Below are 25,885 nucleotides of genomic sequence, written 5' to 3'. Positions count from 1 at the left end.
ATCAGAAAACAGAAAAATGTCTTCTTAAATTTTCTTTACTTTTCAAGAGAATTTCATGAAACTTATAAATTCTTTTTTCATAAGAATTTTAAAATATTCTTATGAAAACAAACACACAGGAAATACATCTGACAAAATAACATGGTGGGGGGCAATATAAATAATAATTATTGTTACCGAACAAGAGGTCTGAGGGAGGGGGCAATATTTGGCCCACCTAGGGATGCCAAAAACTGCTAAAGAACAGGGGCCCCTCCCAAGGATGGAATACTAAAATCTACTGGGCTCTTCTGTCCGCCGCCAATTGGAAAGACATCTCTCAATGCCAGAGATTCGTGAAAAGGAAACAAAATGTTTATTTAATGCTTTTAGGCTTAATGCCACCACTAAAAATAGCAAAGTCCTTTAGGGTATACACCTATACCCACACAGCTCCCGCTTCTCCCACTGTCCCAACTCTGGTACCGTAAATCAGGAAAAGAGCACACGTTTGTGTTTGAGGCCGCTGGCACCGTCAGCTGTGTCACCATGCAGGCAGGATCTCTCTCTAGTTAATCCAAAGTACTGTGGTACCCTCTCATGGTCCACTGGCAAGAGTTCTTTGTACCCAGTTCCAAGCCAAAGTCTCTCCTGCTTTCCAGGCCATGCGGCCAAAGGAAGCACCCCAAAGCCGCGTGGGCCTCTTCTACCAAAGCTGCAGGGGTTCACACTCCACCAAAAGCACTTGTCTTTCTTCTTCACCTGGCTGCAGGGATCTCCATTCTGGCAAAGCTGTGTGGTTTTCCCTTTCACCTGGGCAGTTCTTCCCTCATGTCCCGGAGCCAATCTTTTCCAAGCTCTCACGCAGGCACTCTCCCTCAGGGGCACAACCCCTAGTTACATCCTGGGTCAAAGCCACTCTCTTCTCCTTGGCTCAAAACTTGGCCACAGCTATTTAACATATCTATGAAACCAGTTAAAGGTTATAGATATGTTAAATAATCATTGAGAGGTTAGCTGCAAAACTGTTGCTATGCAAAACAGCTCTCAAAACAGACCTCCAATCTGCAATTTCCTAACATGGGTTACATACTCTAGATGACCTCTTCCCCTTTCAAATCCTGTCCTTCCGCAGCATGATCTTCCACTGCTAGTAATATGTTACTGGGTGGAGGTGTTAACAAGATAGTTCCTTTACGAGGTTAAGTTCCTACTTTTATGACTAGCAAACTAGAGACTAGAGGGCAATCCATGTGGATATTCAGCTCCTACCTTTTACCTAATAGTTTTACCATTAGAGTGCAACATGGTTATTCTCTAACTCTAAAAGATGGATAATGTTACCATGAACATTCATGTACAAGTTTTTATGTGAGCACATTTTCAATTCCCTTGGGTATATACATACAAGTGGAATTGCTGGGTCATATGACAACTGTTTAACGTTTTCAGAAGCTCCCGGACCATTTTACAAAGCAGTTCCACCATTTACATTCTCACTGGCAGTATATGAAGATTTTAGTTGCTCCACATCCTTGGTATGGTCAGTCTTTTAGGTTGTAGTCTCATCCTTGTGGGTACAAAGTGGTATCTCACCGACTTGCATTTCCTAATAACTAACATCGAGCGTCTTTTCATGGCCCAATTTATACCTTTTTTTGAGAAACATCTATTTAAATCCTTTGCAATTGGATTGTCTTTTTCTTGTTGAGTTGCAAGTAATCTCCACATATACAAGCCCCCTCTCAAATATGTGACTTGCAAATATTTTCTCCAATTTCCTGGGTTGTAGTTTCACTTTCTTGATGTTATCCTTTGGAGCACAGCTTTTCAATTTTGATAAAGTCCAATTTTTTTTTCACTTGTCCATCCATGTCATATCTAAGGCTTTATCTAACCCAAGGTCACATGTTTTATGCCTGTTTTCTTCTGAATTCTGTTTTAGCTCTTTTTTAGGTCTATCATCCATTTGAGTTAATTTTTGTACATGATGTTAAGCTCCAACTTCATTCTCTTGTATGTGGATGTCCAGTTTTCCCAGAATTGCTTGTTAAAAATACCATTCTTGCCCCATGGATTGTCTTAGCATTCTTGTTAGCAATCAATTGATATACTAATTGATTGACATTATGTAAGAATTTTTTTTGGATTCTCAATTCTGTTGCATTGAGCTACACATTCATCTTTATGCCACTACATTTTCCTAATTACTGTAGTTTTGTGGTCAGTTTTGAAATCCCAAAGTGTGAGTCCTTCAACTTTGTTTTTTCCAGATTGTTTGGCTATTCTGGGTCCCTTGAATTTCCAGATTATTTTAGATCGGCTTGTCCATTTCTGTTTAAAAAGGTACTTGGGATTTTGATAGGGATTGTACTGATTCTGTACATCGGTTGGAGAGAACTGCTATCTGAACAATACTCTTTCAATCTACAAACATGGAGTGTCTACTTATTGTTAATGTCTTTAAAAACTTCTTTCAACAATGCTTTATAGTCTTCAATGTACTGCCTTACACTTCTTTGGTTAAATTTACTCCTAAGTATTTTATCCTTTTGATGCTACTATAAATGGAATAGTTTTAATTGCATTTTAGGGTTGCTAATTGCTAGTGTATAATAATATAATCAATTTTGTATATTCATTTTATAATCTGCAAACTTGCTCAACTCATTTAATCATTTTTTTGTGTGTATCTATTCCTTAGGATTTTCTATGTATAAGGTCATATCACCTGCAAATGGTGCATTTTACCTTTCTTTCCAATGTGTGCTTTTTTCCCCAATTCTTTTTATTGTTGTTCAAGTACAGGTGTCTCCATTTCCCCCCACCACCACTCCCCCACCCCAGCCATTCCAATCTGTGTGCTTTTTATGGCTTTTTCTTTCCTAACACCTTTGGCTAGAACCTCCAATACAATGTTGAGTCCAAGTGGTGAGAGTGGATATCTTGTCTTGTGTCTCATATTAGAGAGAAAGTATTAAGTATGTTAGCTGTGTAGGGTTTGTTTTGGTTTGTTTTGATAGATGCTCTTGATGAGATTGAGGAAGTTCCTTTCTATTCCAAGTTTGTTGAGTGTTTTTATTATGAAAGGGTATTGGATTCTGCCAAATGCTTTTTCTGTGTTGAGATGATCACGTGATTTTTGTACTTTATTAATATAGTGTGTTACACTGATTATTTGATATTAAACCAGCTTTGCATTACTGGTACAGTGTAAATCCTACCTGGTCGCAGCGTATAATTTCTTTAATGTTGCTGGACTCAGTTTACAGAGCAAAGTGAAGAGTGGATCTGGAGGGACAAACAGAAGATATTCAGCATCGATTACCAAAGGCAGTGCTCTTTTCCCACTGGCAATGTAATCAATGTGAGGATAAAATTTGATGGGTAATGAGACACATATAAAAATAAGAAGACATTGTCCTCTAGCCTCAAAATACTTACAATACCCTTGAGAAGAAACTTATATACATGAAATAATCAGTAAATATTTTTAAACAGGACTAAAGGTGTAGAAAAATAAAATCAAGGTAGAGATGACCTTATGTTGCTTTTAAATTTATACAGTTGAAGGCACAAAGTATTGGTTTCAATACTCAACACCTGGCTTCCTGGGAAGGGCTTTTAAACTATCAAAGACTGATACTAGAAAGTTAACCTAGAAGAAAAGAACTAACATTTAATTGGGGCTTACTATGTACTTGGTGCTTTACTATATCATTTAACCAGAAACCATGGTTTAGTTATTATTCCTGATTTATAAATAAAAAAATCAAAGTTCAAGAAATTAAGGTAACTTTCTCATGCTCACACCTTGGAGCCAGATTGGCACAGGTGTGTCTGACTGGCCCAGGAGTGTGGCTCTCTGTGCCCCATCAATGCTCTAGAAGCACCTCAAAGCAGAAGACTGGAGGTTAGTAGCCCAGTATTTAGTAAAAGAGAGATGATAGTGAGATAGAGATGGTCTGCTCTTTCCTTTAGAATGCAGTGAAGTCCAAGTATAGAAGAGGGTTAGGCCAAAATACTAAACTTGAGTACATGTGTATACGATACTTACACCTCTGCCTCTATATTCCAAAGCCAATCATGAAGACTAGTTTTGAAATATTTATTATCTTCCGTAGTAGTCTGAATAAGCAAGAAAAAAAACCCTTAAGTTATTGTTGATTTTTAAATAGTTTGCCTCTCATTTTTCATAAATTACTTACAAATACTCTACCCTGAAATTGTACCTGAAAAAGTGAGGGAAGGCACTAAGATTTAAAGGTGAGGGAAGGGACACATTTAAATGAAGGCAAGGCTCTTAGTGTACACATTCATGAGTACCCATGAATTCAGAGAGGCTCCATTAACTAGCTTCCTAACCAAAGGCAGGCTCTTTATATTAAGCTTCAGTTACTCCCCTAATATAGAAACAACGGTTCTATTATTAGTGTGTAGTTAGTATAAATTTCAAAAAGCTAGTAATGAACTTCAAAAAAGCTAGTAATGAACTTCACCATTTGGGGCCTGCTCGTCATTAGACTACACTCTCCCAATCGGTAGCCTCAGCTGAAAGGCTACAGGTCCTTGTCAGCTGTCAGATGAATGTTATGGTTTAAGCCACTCCTCCATCTGGAAACAGAGGCAGAGGTACCACAAGAGATCACTTCTGCCTTTTTCAAGTCAGGGAACTTTTATATGCTGCTTCCGAAGTCTGGGAATTTTTATGATGTACCATTTTACTCTGTATCCTTAGCATCTTGCCTAGGGCACCATATCCAGTGAATACATAATAAAGAGAAAATGGAGGAAAAATCAAAACAAAAATCTTCCCTTTCATACTTGGCTCGACTGTATTCATGGTAAAAAATAACAGACTGCTGTTAATAGCATGGACATTTTTATTTTACAAAAAAAAAAAGCAAAATATTGCTATGAAATTGACCCTGACGTCACATTCTAAATTCATACCTTGCAGTTGAATTTTCTCAGTTCATCACTTAAATCCAACGAAAACAGACTAAGCCTCTGTCTACAGAAGCAGCACAGACCAGAGTGGCCATGGCAATGAAGATGGGTGGCAAGATTAAGCAAAGGTAATGATTGTAGCTCTGTTTCAAGTTTTCTTCTTGGAAACATTCTCCACAGCCATGTGAAACTTAAAGACCGTGGCTGTCCTGGGCAGAGAAGAGGCTAAAGCTGTGTCACAGAGAACTGTAAACTATTCTGTCTTCATCCCGTGATATCCAGGTCTCTCAGGAGGGCCGGCTAAACCAGAATATTCTTAGCTATAGCATTCAAAGTCCTTACTAGAGTCACATCTGTTACCTTTAGAGAATATTCTGAGCTAGAAAGAGAGGCTCCCATGGCAACAGAGGAATTTCTGCAACAGAAACAATAAAGGAAAAGATGATTATGTAAGTTGTTAAATAAGCCCTCCTGCTGGAACTTCATTTTATAAGCGACTTCATGGCCTAGAACAAGGGTAAACTGAGGACCCTGGATTGCTAAGCTGCATAATTTTTATTAATTACTTGAAACATCTAGTAGCCAAATCTACCAAACAGTACAATTGATTTTGAATCTAGAAATGTAAGTTCTAAGGCTTTTGCTTCTTTTACATCACATTTTCCCCCAACTTATAAGTAATCAACTACTATTAAATTATAGGAGTCCTCTCAAGTCACATAAGAGTTTCAATTCCTTAAAAATAATAAAATTTCAAGATTACTGAAAATAGAGCAAGGGTAAGGGAAGACTAAATATTAAAGGTAGGAGGGATAAAAATAACCACGACTCTCCATCCTTATACCACAGTTACTACATCTGCTAAAGGAAAGCACCGGAGAATGAGCACACACTTATCTAACTCATGTGAAGCTTAGCTGTTAAATTACTTGAGTACTGACTGGTCTAAGCTGGACAATGACTTAAGGATTAAATGGTCCACCTCTGTTCAGAAGAGCCCACTTATTTACAGCGGGGTAAGAACAACTGCAAGACTTATGTACTAATCACAACATTCCATTCATTTATCATGCCATTAACTAAGGTTTCCTATGTTGGGGAGTAAAGATTAATCTCATCCTTTCTTGTATGTGTCAAAGAATACACTTTTACCGAAACTTCATTCCTGAATCTCGAGCAGACCGAGCAGAACAGTGGAATTCTGTAGCACCTGAACCCTCAAGGATTCTTTGTAGATTTCTGTCTGTTATACCGCCTCCTGTTGAAAAAAATAAGTAATACACTAAGTAGAATAGAATTTTGCATACAACTTAATGAATAATAATGACTGCTTGCTCTACCTACTAAGTTAGAATAAAGTTAGAAAGAACGATGAACTACAGATTCTAAAGAACAACTGGTAAGGCCATAGAACATATGATGGAACCTTCTACGTCCCCTGGTTTACATAACAATGTTATATGCTACAGACTTTAAATCTAAGAAGGTTACTCTAGGGCAAGGAAAATCATCAAGCATTCTATCCCTGCTCCCCCTCAGTTAAAAAAAAAATCAAATGAAAACAAAGGAAGGACTGACTTGAGGTCAGAGCTACAAAAGTGCAGCCTCAGAAAGGTGTCTGAAAGAGAACCTCCAAGATTCTCTCTCTGGACCAGAATTCAAAGACCACACTGACGTCATTAGACATGGGAATAATGCCAAGTGTTACACAGTTTATTATTATAATATCAATTTTTTGTTTCTTTTCACAGAAGAATCTAACTCTCCTTCATTAAAACTGTACATTCAAATACTTATGATCACTCATTTGTTTTGATGAACAATCTCTTAAATATTTATACATAAAGAATCTTATTCTCAACTGATACCAGATTATAAATATAAAATTAGTTTATTCATCTTTTTATCTTTATCTCCTAATGTACAGGAGTATTCAATGAATATTTTTAATGACTGATAAAATATGTACTTTGTATCTCAAGCTGCTCAGGTTGCTGAAGTAACTTGACTTCACACACTCTTTAAGATTCATAAACTTTATTTTCTTAGAGGTACAGTAACATCCCTGAGCCCTAAGAAGTAAAAAGAATACAGACTGAGAAGTCAGATTTAGATCTTAACTCTAGCTTCACCACTGTAACTCTTCACAGCTATATGATTTCAGATAAATAACTTTAAACCACTGAGCCTCAATTTTTTTCACCAATAAAAGAGGGATAATTGCCCACCTCAGAACTCGTTATAAGGATTAAAATACAAACATGTTATTTCCTTCTAACAAATAACAAGATATCTGGCCACTGAAACCATGCTGCTCCAGGTACCAACAATTTTAGGACATAGATAAAACATTTTCCAAACACAGAGCAACACATAGTCAGAACCTTAGAGGAAAATTAGTTCAACATCCTCTCTTTACAGATGGGGAAACTGGTGCCTAAATTTGTTATAAGCTTCATAATGAAAGTCCCTAGATGCAGGGGTGTCCAACCTTTTGGTGTCTCTACACCACACTGGAACAGTTGTCTTGGGCCACATATTAAATACATTGAGACACGTAACCCCCCCCCCCCGAAATCTCATGATGTTTTAAGTAAGTTTACGATTTTGTGCTGGGCCACACTCACAGCCGTCCTGGGCTGCATGCAGCCCACAGGCTGCAGGTTGAACACCCCTGCAGGAAAACAACTATGTTTTACTATCTTTATATTTCTCAATAATGAATGAATACTCATCAAGGCATTTGGTTTCACTTACCTAGGAATTTTTACTTTTTGGTACTTATTTTTATGAAATGATAATAATTTACAGATCTATTCTGTGAGTTCCTCAAGTAAAAGGATTATTTCTTATTCATTTGTTTTTTTTTCATATCTCCAAAGAACTTGGCATATAATTATCATTTGCTTGGTAAAGTTTGTTAAACAGCCACAAATATTTTCATATACAGCACCTTCTCACCCAGGACTGTCAAGCCTCTGGAGGAAGTCGTTTCTTGTGTAACTCTGCCTCCCAAGTAATGCCTTGCACACAGAAGACAACTTAATAATTATATAACAAGCAAAGGCAATCTTAATATTAACAATTATCTAAGCCTGCCTATTAGTTATCAAGACTAAATATTTAGTCTTAAATGAAAACACATTAGACTCGGTTAACCTCTTTAACATTCCCTGATTAATTAACAAAGGGTCTCAAATTTGACAGATAACATATGCTTTCTATCTGCTCATGTTTCAGGGACTTGCTACAAGGCAAAATATTCCTAAATTTCTGGCACTATCCCTTTACATGGCCTCTTTTTAAAAGCTGGCCTTTATTAGTTATCACGATTCTGACCCCTGGGCAGTCTTGGCATCACTGGTGGTGAGACAACCAGACACCGAATCACATCCTTCTGATGTGATGTAATATGACATACACAGAATCGCCCAGGAAGCAGCCTTGCCAATATTTAACCAGAATCCAATTGAGCCTTATCATCTAGTTACCAGTCTGTAGGAAATGCAGAGGCTAGGACATACAAGCTAAAAATGTCAGAAGGAAACAATCTGATAAATCCAGAAAGTAGGACATTTTACAGGGTAAATGCTGAAAGTTTTTAAATATCATTTTAAAAAAACAAAAAGGAAAATTTCTACATTAAAAATAGTAGGATAACAACGAGAGGCAATACTTATTCTCTGATGGGCTCCTGATTTGAACATATCAGCTATAAAAAACACTCTGGGGCAACTAGAGAAAGGAGAGGACTGCTGATATTAAATGGTATTAAGGAATCAGTGTCTATTCTGATAAACAAGACCACAGCATCGTGGTCATAGTAAAATGCTCTGATTTTTTAAGATGCACAAAGACAGAACGTCCTGGTGCCTTTAACTGGACTTTAAAACACCTCAGGATGATGAGACCAACTTTACAAAACATTAAATTTATGGAATGAATATATGCTATTTTATACTGTCTTATACGTTTGAGAAATTTAATAATAAAAAATTAAGACACTCTTTATATTTGTCTCCCTCTGATTCTAGGTGGCCTATTTAATTCTTTAAAAACTTCATTTCTCATGAGCCAGTGTGCATGTCACCAATCTCACAGTTGTCATCAGGGGCATGTATGTGATCTGACTGTTCTGACCTCAACAAGAATTTGGCAATCAGAGACTTTTAAGACCTGAGCATTATATTTATCTGGGGTATTATTTGCTTATACCTTGTTAACAGCTTGGACATTTGGCCCTAGCATAGTGCAGCAGCAAAATGAGCATGCCTGACCAGGGATGAACATCCACATTCACAAAATTCTACACTGTGGGAGAGCAAACATGGAGAAAGCCCAACCCTAGTCAATTTCTTCTCTTGTTTTTTGCTGAGTTTATCCCTTCTAGGATGTTCTCCTCTTTATCTAAAGCTTTAAATCCCAGCAGAGATCTTCCTATCTTAAACGTGTTAATCAAATGTATGTTCTCTCTGAACACCATATGCACTAATACTCCCATGCCACCCTGCCTCCCTGCTCTTGCTCCGCTTCAGATCAGTGGTGCACTAGTGAACGGAAAGATAAATACCTGGCATTACCACAATCCTGCCTTTAGCCTGAAAAAAAAAATAAACAAGTAAATTTTAATATCTTTCTCTAAATGAGGTAATAAGGCAGTGAGAACAGAAACATAAGTTAAATTTTAAAAATTACTATGAAGTGTTTAATTTTCGATAGGTCTTTTCCATTTCTTTGGGATCTTGGATAAGTAAGATGTTCAACATAGTAACTTTTTCTATCCAGTTATTTTATTGTATTACATTAAAAATTTGTACTGTTATAAACACAAAGAACAGGAGAATACAATATAAATACTGAATAATCTCATCACCTTAAGAAAAGCCATTACTGAAAAACAACACTACTCTGAGTTCTTGGCATATGATGGGGCGGAAGCAGCTGAACTTAAACAAGATTTCAATGGTAAAGAAAGAGCATAGCCTTACTGTAAGTTACTGAAAAAAACCTACTCACATTTTGTATTCTCAACTAAATTCCCTAGCTTATCATACCAATTAAATAAAACCACAGGTCCACTTAACTAGGTTTTAAGTAATAATACTAGACTATATGGATTAATTTTATTTATGATAATTCTAGAAGTATTGAAATTTCCTTACTTTTCTTCCAATCCCCATCACATTTTCTAAATAAATTTTGGTGATATATCACTGAAATTCAAAAGGAAATCACCCATTACAAATGCATACTTAGAGGAACTACTAATAGTGGAATTAACTACTACTAGTCAATTCCTACTAGTTAACTACTACTAGTAATTAACCACTAACTAACTATTAGAAACAGGCAGATACCAGGAAAAGAAAAAAAACTACACACTATGTCAGGCTTATAATAACTTATAGAATAAAATCTTTACATTATACATGAATTGAAAATGTTCACATGTGGATTCCCTGAGATGGGTTTTTAACACTGGACCAGCCAACCAGCCCCACCAACACAATTCCAAGTCATGTGCCCCCAGCTGCTCAGCCTGTGCGTGCAGTCCTCCGACACTACCCAACTCAGGGTTAGGTAGACAATCTTCTACTGAGTGCTGCGGAACAATGGAAAAAATTCGACCAAGAACTACCCATAACTTAGTTTCTTTTTCCATAACACAATGAAATATTCAACTACTGTATTCAATAAATATGATTAATGTTAAAAAAAATACTTAATTCTCCACCATGTCCAGTCAGGGCAAATGAGAAAACTGAACGATGGGTTAGTATGGGGAAGACGAATGGGGAGAAGAGAAGAGGTCTCATGTCTGGTGTGAGAAGGGGGCAGAAGGGTAAAGAAGAAAGAAGATACAAGGGAACAGAAGAGAACAGAAACCAAAAGAAGGGAATAAAGTAAAAACTGACTGACACCAGCAATAACAAATGCCAAGGAAGAGAAGCAAAAGTCTCAAAAGCAGTGACAGCACAAAAGCACTGACGAGGAAGGGCACGGCGACAGCTGTGAGGAGAGGAGAAACCACTTTCTCCTTACTTTCAAGACAAGTTATGATACTTTAATGAGCTTTAAGTAACTCACAGTGTAAAGTTAAGGTGAACATTCAATATGATTGTTCCCTGAGGGATTTTATGTAGCAAAGCAACAAATTCTAAAGAGAAGGCTTCTGCAGAAGCCTGTGAAAAGGATTCCAAATGTTTTTAGTTTAAATAAAGTGAGGGTAAGGAGCCATCGTGGTGAGGACCGTGTTGCTTCTGAACACCCTGCTCACTGGTACACCAGGGGCAGGAAAAACCATGCGAGGCAAAGAACCTGCATCAAGATCAGGACTAAAATACATTAACGTGGGTGACTGAGTTCAAGAAGGGCAGTTATAGGACGGCTATGATGGAGAGTATGATTGTCTCATTTTGGATGAAGATAGAGCCGTTGATGAGTTGGAAAACCAAATGAGTGAGGGCGGAGTTACTGTTCATGACCACAGTTGTGATTTCTTCCCTGAATGCTGGTTTCATATAGTTTTTGTGCTGAAAGCAGAGAACAGTGTATGCACAAAAGACTTGAAACAAGGGGTTACAAGAAGAACCTAAAAGATAATGTTGAGTGTGAAACCTTCCAAGTTCTTTATGAAGTATTAGCATCCTACAAGAAAGAAATAGTGTGTCAGCTGCCCAGAAACAAACAAAAATCGAGCACTTAAATATAAATACATAAATAAATAAATCATTGAATTTAAAAATTAACGTGAAAGATTTTTTTTCCTGAAAGCTTGGGCCAAAGACGTCAGTGGGCACGATACACAGCAAAATATGGTAACTTTTTTCCTAAACCTCTTACCTACCCTTTCTTCTCCTTATAAAAAGGTCAGCTTGAGATGAGATGTTAAGACAGAAACTGAGGGCACATAAACTGCTTCTTCTCAGATCGCCAGCATATGAATAAAGCACCCAGAAAGATGCAATCCTTGTCTCCACTTATTGATTCTGGTAGTGACAGGCAGCCTGAATGCTGACTTTTCCAGTTTCAATAATAATAATAATAATGCCATATTTAATAATACTGAAATTTTACTAAGAGCAGATTTCTGGTGTTCTTACCACACACACATACACACACAGTAACTATATAAACAGATAAAAGCTTGAATATAATCATTTTATTATATACGTATATCAAAGCATGTTGACATATTTTAAATCACACAATTTTTATTTTTTTTAAGTTAGTGCATAAGAAAAGTTAACCCAGCTCTTCTTGCCAAGCCATGATTAAACTACAAATCTCTTATACACACAGAGATTTAAAATGCAGTATGTGACTACAGCAATTATTCTCTACTCCATGCTAAGGAACAATTTAAAAATGGAAACCTGGGACTTCCACCAAGATGGAGGCGTAGGTGGGAACACTTTTTGTCCTCACACAATCAATACTAAAAACAACAAAGTTTTAACAACAATAAACACAACCAAACCACACAGAAAATCGAATACGGAGTCCGGAAACAATGCACCACTCAGCTAAACTGGTGAGAGGGGCAAAACCAGCAGCGGAGCCAGTCCTGCAAAAAAGATCCGGGCGGTGCACAGGCAGCCAGGAGCGCAGATCCCAGGTGCTGGCTAGCTATGGGCGGAACCCAGGGAAGAGGTGCTGTGGGCTGTCTGCGGTTGCGCATTTGCACGCAGATAAACCAGTGAAGAGGGGAGCGTTGAGACAGATCTCACAGGCCCCAGTGACTGGCACAGGGCAGCAGACTCGCACATTTGCACTGGGATAAGCAGGCGGGGGCTAGCGGTGAGGAGGACTGGGAGAGCAGAGAGGACCGCCATTGCTCCCTCTCTGACCCCGCCCCCACACACGGCGTCACAAACCTGCCACCTGGGTGGCCCTGCCCCAGTAAACACCAAGGCACCTCTCCTCGTAGGTAACAGACGCGAACAGATCAAAACATGGCTCAAGAACAACTCAGAGCCTCAGAGCCAATAAATCTAAGCAATGAAGAAATAGCCAAACTTTCAGATGCGCAGTTCAAAACACTGGTGATCAGGATGCTCACAGAACTGGTTGATTTTAGTCACAAATTAGAGGAATATATGAAGGCTAAACTAATTGAAATGAATGGCAATGCACAGGAAACCAATAGTAATGGAAAGGAAACTGGGACTCGAATCAAAGGAGTGGACCAGAAAGAGGAAAAAAATGACCAAACAGAAAAGGATGAAGAAACAAGAATTCAAAAAAATGAGGAGAGGCTTAGGAACCTCCAGGACATCTTTAAATGTTCCAACATCCAAATTATAGGGGAAGATCAGAAGGGGAAGAGGAACACCCACGAGTGGACCACTTATTTGAACAAATAATAAAGGAGAATTTCCCCATTCTGGCAAAGGAAATAGACTTCCAGGAAAGCCAGGAAGCTCAGAGAGCCCCAAAGAAGTTGGACCCAAGAAGGAACACACCAAGGCACATCATCATTACATAAGCCAAGATTAAAATGAAGGAGAGAATCCTAGAAGCAGCAAGAGATAAGGGGACAGTCACCTATAAAGGAGTTCCCATCAGACTGTCAGCTGATTTCTCAAAGGAGACCTTACAGGAAAGAAGGGGCTGGAAAGAAGTATTCCAACTCATGAAGTCCAAAGACCTACAGCCAAGATTGCTCTATCCAGCAAAGTTTTCATTTAGAATAGAAGGACAGATAAAGTGCTTCTCAGATAAGATCAAATTCAAGGAGTTCATCATCACCAAGCCCTTACTATATGAAATGTTAAAGGGACTTACCTAAGAAAAAGAAGATAAAAAAGATGAACAGTGAAAGGACAGCAAACTCACAGTTATTAACAACCACACCTAAAACAAAAGCAAACTAAGAGGACAGCTAAATCAGGAGCAGAACCATAGAAATGAAGATCACATGGAGGGTTAGCAACAGGGGAGTGGGAGGAGAAGAAGGGGGGAGAAGGTACAGAAAATAAGTAGCACAGACAGTAGATAGAAAATAGGGGGGAGGGTAAGAATAGTATGGGAAATACAGAATCTAAAGAACTTGAGACACATGTTCATGAACTAAAGCGGGGAGAATGGTGGGGGAGGGGGTGTGCAGGGTGGAGGGGAACGGAGGAGGGGAAATAGAACAAATGTAATGGCATAATCAATAAAAAAAAGTTTAAAAAAATGGAAACCTGATACATCAAATCCTCTATTTTAAAACACTGCAGGCTTCCCCAGTACACAAGGGATAAACTACAAACTCTTAAATAGTTTTCAAGACTCTGGACAGTATTATTCTCCTCACATTCAGTATTACAGTAATTCTTCAGTGTCTTATGTTCCCTTTTGTTTCCACTCCTTTGCACATACCATTATTCTATGTGGAGCGTTCCCCCACTCTCCCTCTCCTCCACCCCCCTTTACACAGATAGCCCCTAATCATCTTTCAAATGAGTAAGACCTCACAGTGCAGACGTCTTTTCTTCTGGGAAGCTAACTACTGCCAACCCCCATCCCCCAAATCTGGAGTTAATCCCTGCCCCACATGTTCCCACAGTACCTTTTTGATAGCATTCCATGAAAACTGCTTGCTCTATTGAAAGTGCCTGTTGCGCACTACGTTGTAAGGGCAGTGGTTATACACACACACACACACACACCCTTTGAAATCACCATAATACAAATGCCCTGCTCCTACTACACACTTAATAAATATTTGTAAAATCAGTAAGTTCCAGATTAGCAAAGTCATATCAGATCTGTATGTGAAATTTCCAAACATTATTTTGTCTATAGAAAAGCAAACATAAACAAATGTCTACCCAGCAACATTAAATAATATTAATAATACTGGTACTAATAATAGTAGAAACTAACATGCATTAAGATGTATTATATGTCAAACCCTGTGCTAAGGCTCTTAGATATCTTGTCTCTACCAATCCTTAGAGCAACCCCACACAGGAAGAATTAAACTTATCTCAATTTCACACTTGAGGAAACAGAGGCTTATTTTTTAACAAATTTTTCTATGCCTTTTTTTATTATTTTGGTTATTTACTCTTTTTTAAGTATATTTTATTGATTATACTATTACAGTTGTCCCGATTTTTTCCCTCCCCTTTATCCCCCTCCTCCCTGTACCACCCCCACCCTCCAGCTTCCCCCTCACCCCACAGCTCATGTCCATGGGTCATACGTGTAAGTTCTTTGGCTTCTCCATTTCCTATACTTTTCGTAACCTCCCCCTGTCTATTTTGTGCCTACCTATCCTGCTTCCTATTCCCTGTCCCTTTTCCCCGCATCGTCCCCCTCTCCCTCCCCACTCATAACCCTCCATGTGATCTCCATTTCTGTGCACCTGTTCCTATTCTAATTGTTTGCTTAGTTTTTGTTTTTGTTTTTTAGGTTCAGTTGTTGATAGTTGTGAGTTTGTTGTCATTTTACTGTTCATAGTTTTTGATCTTCTATGTCTTAGATAAGTCCTTTTAACAGTTCATATAATAAGGGCAGAGGTTTGAAGGTTAGTAATCTATTCAATATTACACAGCAAATAAATGTCAAACCTGGATCTCAAATCTAAAACCCTCTCTTCTCAAAGTCCATACTCACTAACTTAGAATGCCTCTGGACTTATGTCAGAAAAACACAGACACACCCAATTACAAAACCATCTTCCAACTGCTCTACAATGATGCTAACACACCAGGGTGTACAAGAGAAAAATATTGTATTTCCTCCTATCTTGATACATAGAAAGAGATGAGAGAATAATACAGTTTTAGAATTCACCTAAAAATGATAATTATCTCAAAATTTTTATTACAACTTTTTAGCTATTTTTCAAGTACAGTTTTCTGCCTTTTCCCCCACCACTCCACACCACCCCAGCCCTCCCCACCTCCCTCCCCAAATTCCACCCCCACCTTGTTGCTGTCCATATATGTCCTTTATAACCGTTCCTGTGAACCCTTCACCCTTTTTCCCCCTTGATCTCAAATTTTATATGGAATCCCCTGAGTATACAAAGACTGCCAGTGAGAAGATGTGGTTTAAAACTATGCAATGCTGACGGGAGAGAAAAAGTAAAATTTGCTCTGGGTTAGGTACTGTCTATAATCTGATCTTAAGAGCTTTGGTTACTAAAAACGCTCACATGAAACAAATAGAATTACATGAATATATTACTGCACACTTGCTTTTTCCAAATGGTAAACATGAAGTCAGTAATATCTGGTTTCACGACCTAGCTGAACAACAGAATATCAGGAGTAAGCACAGCAGCCTCAGGAAAAACAGAAAGAAATTGTGTGTGTACCTGATCTATGAGCCGTTTTATCAGAGGCAGCCCTTCCAGAGCCGAACTGTCACATCCACTGGTCAACACTCGTTCAAATCCCAGGGTTAAGAGAGTCTCTAGAGCTGCCACTGGATCATGAACCATGTCAAAGGCTGAAATAAACAAAACTGATTTGCACCCTGAACAGACATCATTGACACAGTGCTTTCTAAAACGTAGTCTATACACAGTGGTGAGCTGGACTTGGCTTCTGCGGGCTTGCAAGAGCCAATTGTTAAATCTTCAGAAATTTTGCAAACATGACCATTGGCAGCTTGAAATCACTGAAGGTGAGAGTATTTAAACCACAACAATCAGAAAATGCCACTACCCGGGGCTCTTCCCCCAAGAGCCAGTTTACCAGCACACCACAATCTGCACACCAGGGGCGGTGTGCACGATCGTTTAGGTGGTACACATCTGAATAGACGCATTTATTAAATGAAGTGCAGATGAGTGAGAAGTTTCCAGTTCTCATTAATTATATAAGTTTCTCTTTAAAATAAATTTATTTAGGATTTACTTTAAGAAAATTATTAAATAAATTTGCACAAGTAGCAATCAGGTATGATAAAACTGTAAATGTGACAGGCAAGTGACTCGAAATTGGTAAAGTCTACCTTAAGGCTCAGACAGAACAAGCAGAATTAAACATTACTCATCAGTTCTAGAAAAGGCCTTGGTTCACATACTGTCTCATTTAAATACATGAGTGAACCCAGGCCAACAGAAAATTTTGGGAACATGAAAATATTTTTGTTGAACTTACTGAATAATTGAATAAACTTATATAAAGTTAGTATCTGCAGGTATGACTGAAAAGTCAGTTTTGTGACTGCAAAAGAACAGAAATTTGGAATGATTTTCTTAGTTTTAGAACAAAAAATACATTCAATATGATGGGCTTATTTTTATTTAACATGTCAAATTTTAAAATGTTTTCCAGATGTTTATTCATTAAAATTAGTTGTTATATTTCAAAAAAATTTTTGACTAGCCTCAAGGTTCTGACTTTTAAGCAGTCTAACATATTTCCGTTATTGTTAGTCAATGAGAAGCACTGCTAAATAGCAAGTCAAGAAAACAGTTTTTGGGTGGTATCACTCATTTAAAGAAAAACAGGGTAAGAAATACTTTGTCTCTAGTTTATATAAATGGATGCAAGTGCTGGTGTCCACTCTTATCCTAATCTCTGGATCTTACTCGAAGGTCAGAAAAGCATCCGACAATTTCCCAAGCACACTATCAAATCAAAAAACACTGTAGACTTCCTTCTTTTCCTGTGCAAATAGCAGTGCCCTCTGAAGGCAAAACTGATGCTTGTGCCTTCATTTTACCAGTATTTGGCAAGTGTATGGAAATTATAACTATCTGATTTATAGACAGGAAGTATTTTCACATGAAGTTAGGTTAATTTCAAAAATTACTCATTATCAATAATGTAAAGCAGTTCTGTGCACTGCAGCGAACATGCACCTGCTCAGTGACTGTCCAGCGTATCTTCTTTCCTCCTTCCTAACAGAATCCAATTCCTCTTCAGACATCCACCCCATCTCTGTCCACGAATCATATGTTCTTCTGGGAAAGCTGACCTCACTCCTAGCTCCAGGAATGGTGTTGTCTAGCTTAAGCCAGGCAGTAAATGTCACTTCACTGGCTGCAGTAAATTTATTCCTTTGGGGGTTGCGTATGACCAAAGGCAATCTAGTAAAAATGAGTCCAGGATTCTTGCCTGGAACACTGTGATGAGTACATACACTTGTAGGCAATGCTTTCTCTCTCCCTCTATTATACGCCCCCACCACAAGCATCTATTTTTTTTTTACCACCGTATATTTTGAACAACTTTTCACAACTAAAGCTTCATATACTTAGAAGTTGTGCATTTCTAAATTTACAACTATTAGTCCCAAGATCAGTATAAAGAAACCAATTGGTAACACTGTAACACTATAGAATTTTGTTCCGAAAAAAAGTTGTGGCATTTGGTGAAATCAGGTGACACTGTTCAACAGAACTTCTAAAATGGAAATGACTCACCTCGGTGGAAAGTGACTGGCAGAGGACGGCACATAGCTATAAAAGAGTCACAGAACAACATGAATGAAGAGACCATCATTGACTGCTATACACAGTACTCTCCACGACAGATGGGACCATATACCTTCCTATCCCCAGTGAACTGAAATGATAATAAAATGGCAGCCCTCCAAATGCAGAAGTCCTATGTTCCTATTAATCTAATTATTATATTAAAAAAAGATCACCCTCTCTTTAGAGACACCAAATTAAAGTTATAAAATCTGGCAACTATAAGGGCAGCGTTCATTTCATTTATTGCTCACTCTTCTGAGAATCTTCAATACTTTGACCTAGTAACAGATAGTTTACTTCTGTCCTCTCCACACCTCCCCATCCTCACCAAATGCAACAGCTTTTGTGGGTTTTGGTGCAGTAATTAAAAGAATCAAGGTAAACTCTCCTTGGACATTTCAGGAACAGTAGTAGCAAAACCAGATCTACAGCAACTGAAAAGAGGACGGCTATGCCACACACACCCTCTGCCCAAACATCTCAGTAACTACTGTGTATTGCGGGTGACTGTAAGTACCTGCACAGGTGACTGAAAAGTCAGTTTTGTGATTGTGGTTTTCTGTCTCAGGAATATTAAATGCAACCATTATTCGAAGCTATTTGGTCTCAGACACAAATTCTTACCCACAAGGGATGTGCACAGTTCTTTGTCAATGTGTCCATCTTCAGTCAGTGCCCCAAATACCAAACCATCAGCACCATAAAGCTTGGCAAGACGAATGTCAGCTTTCATCACCTCAACTTCTCGATCTGAATATAAAAAATCACCTCCGCGTGGCCGAATCATCACAAAAACGGGGATCTGGACACACTGCTTCACTACTTGAAGGACACCTATAGGAACGGAAATCAGACTAATTAAAATGCAAATGCGAGCTAAAAGCTCAAGGAAGTCAATAAAATATTATTGGTCTTTTACGTATGCTCTTATGATAATATCACTTCTGTAAGAAAAGGAAGAGTTCACTGAGGAAACCAGAGGAAAGCGGACCTAAAAGGAAGAAGGATACTGAGAAGAAAAAATAGACACGAAATAAGCTAACTAAAAAAATCAAAGGTAAAAAGAGAGCAACTTGGAAAATAGAAAGAAGTTACTGCCTTTTAAAAGCACTTGTCAGTTGACTCCACAAGAACCCTTTCCCTGGTAGGTAACATCTGAAAATGTGGTGACCGCCCGGCTCAGTGCTCCCTAGGACCGGCCCCCCTTCCTGACAGATGACAGCCCCATTTCACACCTCCTCCAGGCATGGTCACACGGCGTTAAAGTTTACAATCCTCTGATGGACAAAGACATTTTAGCAAAACCCTTTTTTGAGAGGAGCAAAGTTCTACTTACTTGTGATTTTACGCAGGGATCTATGAATAAAAGTACCCGAGTATGACACAATTCAGAACACTGCAATAGTTACGATTTCTGGCCAGCACCATTAGTGTTTAGCCAACATGAATTGACTTCTTTCTCTTTGCTAAAAGAACCCCAACTTTGCACGGGATGTCAATACGCCCAACACCCATGCAGTGACTCATGCCTGCTGTTGCAAAAAACAGACTGCAGTCAAATTTACAGATACGTTCTAGAGATTTCTAGAGGCTATGGAATACCCTCTTTTGGTGAGATTTCAAAGGGCTATTGCATATATATTTATAATAAAAAATGCTATCATCAACCTCAAAGTAACATATGTCTCGTATTCAATAAAAAATCATCAAGCAGGAATAAGACGTATCATTAGGTGATAAATGAATCAAACAAAAACAACCTAGAACTGATACAGATGTTAGAATTAGCAGCTAAGTCACTCAATAAGCTACTATTTATTTCATTTACTCAAAAAAGTTGACAAGGTACATGGGAGATACAACAATAGACTCAGAATTCTACAGCTAAAAATTGTGTGAGATGAAAAACACATGAGGTGGGATTAACAACAATCACACACTGCAGAGAAAAGATTAGTAAACTTGAAATCAAAGCAATAGGATCTGTGCAAAATGAAACACAAAGAAAAGGAAACAACAAAAAAGAGTGGTTCATCAGTGAACTGTAGAACGAATATAATCAAATATTCGATTATAAGAATAAGTGGATTATCATAACTGAGTAACTTCAATTGAAGTCCCTGAAGGAGGGAGAAGAGGATATCGAATGCTGGAAATTTTCCAAATGTGGTAAAAAGTATAAATGCACAGTCTAAAAAACACGAAGAAAACTACACTCAGGTACACCATACCAAAATAAAGAACAAGCCAAAAAATAAAGAACAGCCAAAAAACCTTAAAAGAAACCAGAGAAAAGTGACACATGACACAGATAAGTACGAAGGCATGGACAGCAGATTTCTTATCAGAGACAGTACGAGCAAGAAGAGAGTGAAGAAGCATCTTTAAAGTACTGAGAGAAAAAAACTGTCAACCTAGAACTCTACTCTCAGCAAAAATATGTTTTAAAAAATAAGAAAAGATGTTTTCAGACATTCAAAAACTGAATTCATCCCCAGCACACTTGTATTATAAAAAAATGATAGAAGAGTTACTTCAGGCAGAAGGAAAATAAAACCAGACAGAGCTATAGATCTATGCAAAGGAATTAAGAACACCAGAAATGGTAATTATGTATGCATAAATGTGATCGTTCTCTTATTATCTCAGACTCTTGAAACAAAAACCACAGCTGTGAAAATGGTTGTGAACCTCAGGGGCAAGTTAAACAAGTGCGGAGTGGTCAGCCTCAGATTTGATGTGCAGCTCGAAGACGAAGAAAGTGGCAGACTGACCCGCTCCCGGCCTGTCAGTTTGGTTCCACTGCACTGACATCAGCGAGCATTATGGAGCAAGAAGAAGCAAGACCAAAACACACGGGAGGGAAAGTCCTGGGATTCCTTTTCTGGGGATGTAATACATACGTGGAAATAAAATGCCTCAGTGGAAATAACAACAAACAACACAGTGTGGAGTTTTTAACATACGTAGAAGTAACACATAAAAGACAACAACATGAAGACCAGAGGGGAGAAATGAAGACGAAAGTCAATAAACTGAGGATGCCAAAATGGAAAGATAAATTACTGCACAGCAACTGAACCAATATTAAGAGCAAGTACCTATCTCTCAACTTTTTGATAAGGAAAAAAAATCAACTTGATCACATATCAACTTGATATGAAGTAGACAAGCTTATTTACAACCATAAGCATTTCTGATACAATATCCATAGCATAGTTAACAAGGTAGTAACATCAGTAAAGGATTCTAATGAAATGGATGATCAACTGTCTCTTGGCAATCCAAAAATTGGTTGTTTACCCATGCTGGGTGTGGTCCCTCCTTCCAATAAACCTGAACATAATTCAATCCGACCGGCACCTGTGATTGAAGAAGCAAAAAGCATTGCTCAGCACAAAAAAATGTTTTTAAATGAAGAAAAAAAATTAACATGTATAATTCACATAGCATAAAATGCACCCATTAAAAATGTTTACTTCAATGATTTTCAATATACTCACAGAGTTCTCCAACCATCTCCATGATCAATTTTAGAACATTTTCATCAACCCCCTAGAAGATCTGGTATCCTTCAGGCAGTCACTTACCCGTCCCCATGTTCCCAAGCCCTAGGCAACTACTAATCTATTTTCTGTCTCCATAAATTTGCCTGTTCTGGACACTTCATATAAGTGGAATCATACAATATATACTTTTTACTGTCTTTGACCCACTTAAAATAATCTTTCAAAATTCATCTATGATGGAGCATGTATCAGTACTTCACTGTTTTTTATTGCCAAACTAAGAATGGCATTTACATTTTCAAAGGATTATTTAAAAAAAAACGAAGATGCAACAAAGACCAAATGTGGCCAGGAAAGCTGAAAATATATTGTATATTATGTTGCTCCTTACAAAAAAGTTTGCTGATACCCCCAATATAGATGAAAGATTGGCCATGTACTGAAAATGAGTGAAAATAAGTAATGGGTGCATAGGGATTCATTATACTATTCTATTTTTGTATATGTTTGAATTTTTCCATAATAAAATTTTTAAAAAATTTTCTGACCCTGAGGTGATGGGAATTTTTATTACAGCAGGTTCCTATTACAGCAGGTTCACAGTGCAAAAATAACCTTGACATAAAAATAATGTTTAAAAAAAGGTAAGATAGAAGTGCTAATAATAAAAATCTACAAGATCATCTTTTAAGTCTATGGTTTGAAAAAACATTAAATCTATGCTAAGTTCAATAAAAATATGAAGTTGGAGAGTAAGCACTATTGTGGACACTGACTCAAAATGTGACCTACTAAGGGAGTAAGACTGGAAGATCATAATTTTTAGGAAGGTTTTCTAGTTGGTTGGTTGTTTTCAACAGGATTACTAGGATCCTTCCAAATCACGAAGGCTTGCAAGATCAGTTCACAGGATTCATTTTCAGACTCTTAAAAGGACTACAAACTGTCATTCATTCTCTAATTTCTCTTACCTCCTCTTTCTGCATTTATAGCTGACTCCACTGAATCAACACACACTTCCATGAGAAATCCATTTGCTGTTCCTAAAATACATGAAAAACAATGCAATACCATAGTAGGACTATTCATCCAGAATAATCTATCGTGAACATTTTATATTTTGCTGCAAAAATCCAAATGTGCAAGAATAAGAAAGCAGGTAAGTACACTAGCGCCCGTGAATGCAATAACACATTAACTATAAAACTACGTCTGTGGACTATGAAATCAGAACACAGACGTATGTATAAGAAATTACACTGAGAAAAATATACACTGAATGCCAAGCTAACCTTCCTAAAACACAGACCTCATCATCACACTCCAGGTCATGATTCTTTCAATGCTTCTCAATGAATGCCTTGCAGACTGCGTTTAAACTTCGTTACAAGGAATGTATGAGAGCTGGGAGGGACTTCAAATCCTGGCCCTTAACCACATACTTGTTTGATTCTAGACAAATTATTTAGCCTAAATTTCCTATAAAAGAGTGGGTTTTAGTATCTACCTCAGAGCAGTAAGCATAGAGATAATTCATGGAAACTGGATCCTACCCACTAAATGTGCAAAAAGTGTTAGTTTCATTAACTACAGTCTTTTTCTGTGTGCCTCACTCTCCCTAATCCCCATCCGTTCTTGCTGATGCCACCTCTTCAACCCACAAAGTCCTTCCAGCTTCATCTTTGACTGCTAAACTCCTCCAAGATTCATGTTAAGTCATATAGTATTTCCTCCCTTCCTCTTCCAAAGTAGGAAATTGTATCTCCCTTTTTTGAACTCATAACGCTTTATACGTGATATGTTCTTCTTTAAAACACTACTTGTATCTATTCAAAATACTAATTATTTCCTAGCTATTATTTTTATCTCTATAGATAAGTGTCTGATCACTGTAACTTGTTTTAAAGTTCTCAACGCTTTTATGTGAGATCTTTCTCACAGCAAAGCACAGTGTCTACCATGGTACGCAATAGCCAGGCAAAGATTTATTAAAGACTGAATAATTACAAATTCAATAATTACAAATTACAAAAATGTTTAAAGGATTTTATTTATTTATTTTCAGAGAGAGTGGGAGGGAGGGAGAAAGACAGGGAGAGAAACATCAGTTGGTTGCCTCTCTCATGGTCCCAAGGGGGAACCTGGCCCGCAACCCAGGCATGTGCCCTGACAGGGAATCCAAACAGCGACCTCTCGGTTCGCAGGCTGGCACCAATCCACTGAGCCATGGCAGCCAGGGCTTAAAAAAGATTTTTGAATGCATACTTAATGTAATAATACCCAAATAATGGTTACCACATACTCATAATGATGTACAACTAGGTGCTGGGATTTGGAATGTCTTTATTCTCTTCTTTACTTTCCTACATTGCTTGATTTTTTTCTACCCAATACTGCTTTTATTATTTTTTAAAAAGCAATTTTAATTTGAAAAACAAAAATCTATCACCTACTAATGTCAAGTGCCACTGCCTCATTTATTTAAGAGAAGATTATCAGCCTCAAACTGTGAAAGAGTTAAGTGCCGCCCTATGCTCTCAACCAACAGTGCTGCATTAACTCCACGAGCTTCCTGACAGCCACCCACACCAGCCGTCAGGCCAATCCAATTGAACACTGCTGCAGGGGGGTCATTTGCCTCTCAAGCAAGAAAGCACATGGGACAGCAGAGTGGGGATGCACACACAAGACTAGGAGAGAAGGCAGCACAAAGCAATTGTCCTAAGAAAAGAAGTTATTTGTAGGAAACCAAGACAAAGATACTTCTTTGGAGCTGCAGTTCTTGAAGTGTGGTAGGTCAGTTAGCTCTGGGGACCTTAGAAATCTTAGGATTGTCTAAAATCCTTTTCAGTCTGGGCAGTGAAAATTTTCATGATGACATTAAACTGTATTTTCCTTTTTCACTGTCATTATTTCAAAACAAGTGGAGTTTTGCATAGGCCACCTGATATGTCAGATTGAACGTAGAAGCAGGTATAAGAAAACAGGTATGAGAATTCAATTACGCCAGATAGTAAAGAGCTACAAAAATACAAAACATTGGCACTAAACTATTTTGTTTAGAAAAATATTTTTCATAAAAAATGTTTCTTGCGTTAATATGTAATAGGTTTATTATGGTCACCTTCTGGTTAATAAATATTTTTAAAATTTGTTTTAATTTCTAATAGTCATCAATAGATTTAACCTATATAAACAAGAGGTCTTTGAGGTTCTCAATTTTTAGGAGTGTAAAGGGCTCCTCAAATCACAAAGTTTGAGGACCACTGGTTCACGGAGGAGGGATCTGCCAAATCCCTAGCACCTGCCACGCCATCCTACCCCGGCGTGACGGAAGAACTCGGGACTTGGTGGCAGCCACAAGCTTTGCCACTTGGTAGCTGTCTTTGGGAACAATCCCCCCTGCTGTTGCAGCTACAGGTTACTGAGCGGTCACCACAGGTTATGCAGGGTGCTCCTCGACGTTTAACTATCACAGTGATGCCGTGAAGAGAGGACAGGGATCCCCGTGTGGCGATGGGAAACGTGAGGCTAAGAGAGGTTAACCAACTTGGTCACGGCGGCACGATGATAACGCGCTGGCGCCGGGATTCAAGCCCACACATACGGCTCCAGTGCAGGGCCACTCTCGCAACAAGCCCCTGCTCAGGCCACCGGTTCCTACGCGTTTAAAGCCGGAATGAGAGAACGTGTCGCGCAGGGAACTCTTAGGGAAATCGCGATTAATCCAAGGGTCAGAACCCACGCCTGCCCGCCCGTGGGAGCAGGTGGGTTGACGGTCCCCTCCTCTCCCTTTTCCGCACCGGCATTCCCAGACGGTGTCCCCGCCAGTTTCCGCTCCGAGAAGGACCCCTGCCTCTTCATCTTCCAGGCGCTCCTCCCACGCGCGTCTTCGGTTTCCACTCAGAGTCCGGGTTCCGCGACCAGAAAAGCTCGCTCTCACTGCTCCGCACGCCCTGCTGGGGCCCAGGAGACACCCCAGTCGCCAGCGCAGGCGCAGTCACGCACGTCTGAGAAG

General features: G+C 38.5%; 1 protein-coding gene across 1 annotated transcript; it reads right to left on the bottom strand.

Moving 5' to 3' along the window:
- On the bottom strand, positions 1-25,857 carry CUTC (cutC copper transporter). The gene is made up of 9 exons (XM_037139000.2): positions 25,671-25,857; positions 22,839-22,910; positions 21,662-21,721; positions 18,983-19,192; positions 18,305-18,340; positions 16,244-16,377; positions 9,500-9,527; positions 6,082-6,187; positions 1-5,344 (listed from the first exon to the last, which is right to left on the bottom strand). The coding sequence occupies exons 1-9, from the start codon at positions 25,729-25,731 to the stop codon at positions 5,230-5,232; spliced, it is 822 nt and encodes a 273-aa protein (XP_036994895.2). The 5' UTR covers positions 25,732-25,857; the 3' UTR covers positions 1-5,229.
- Positions 25,858-25,885: the final 28 nt, after the last annotated feature.

This window comes from Artibeus jamaicensis, unplaced genomic scaffold (genome assembly GCF_021234435.1).
Source record: "Artibeus jamaicensis isolate MK-2021 breed Jamaican fruit bat unplaced genomic scaffold, CSHL_Jam_final contig_252, whole genome shotgun sequence".
In the NCBI taxonomy this organism is placed as follows: Eukaryota; Metazoa; Chordata; class Mammalia; order Chiroptera; family Phyllostomidae; genus Artibeus; species Artibeus jamaicensis.
The sequence above is the reverse complement of the archived record's forward strand: the minus strand, read 5'-3'. Positions and strand labels throughout refer to the sequence as shown.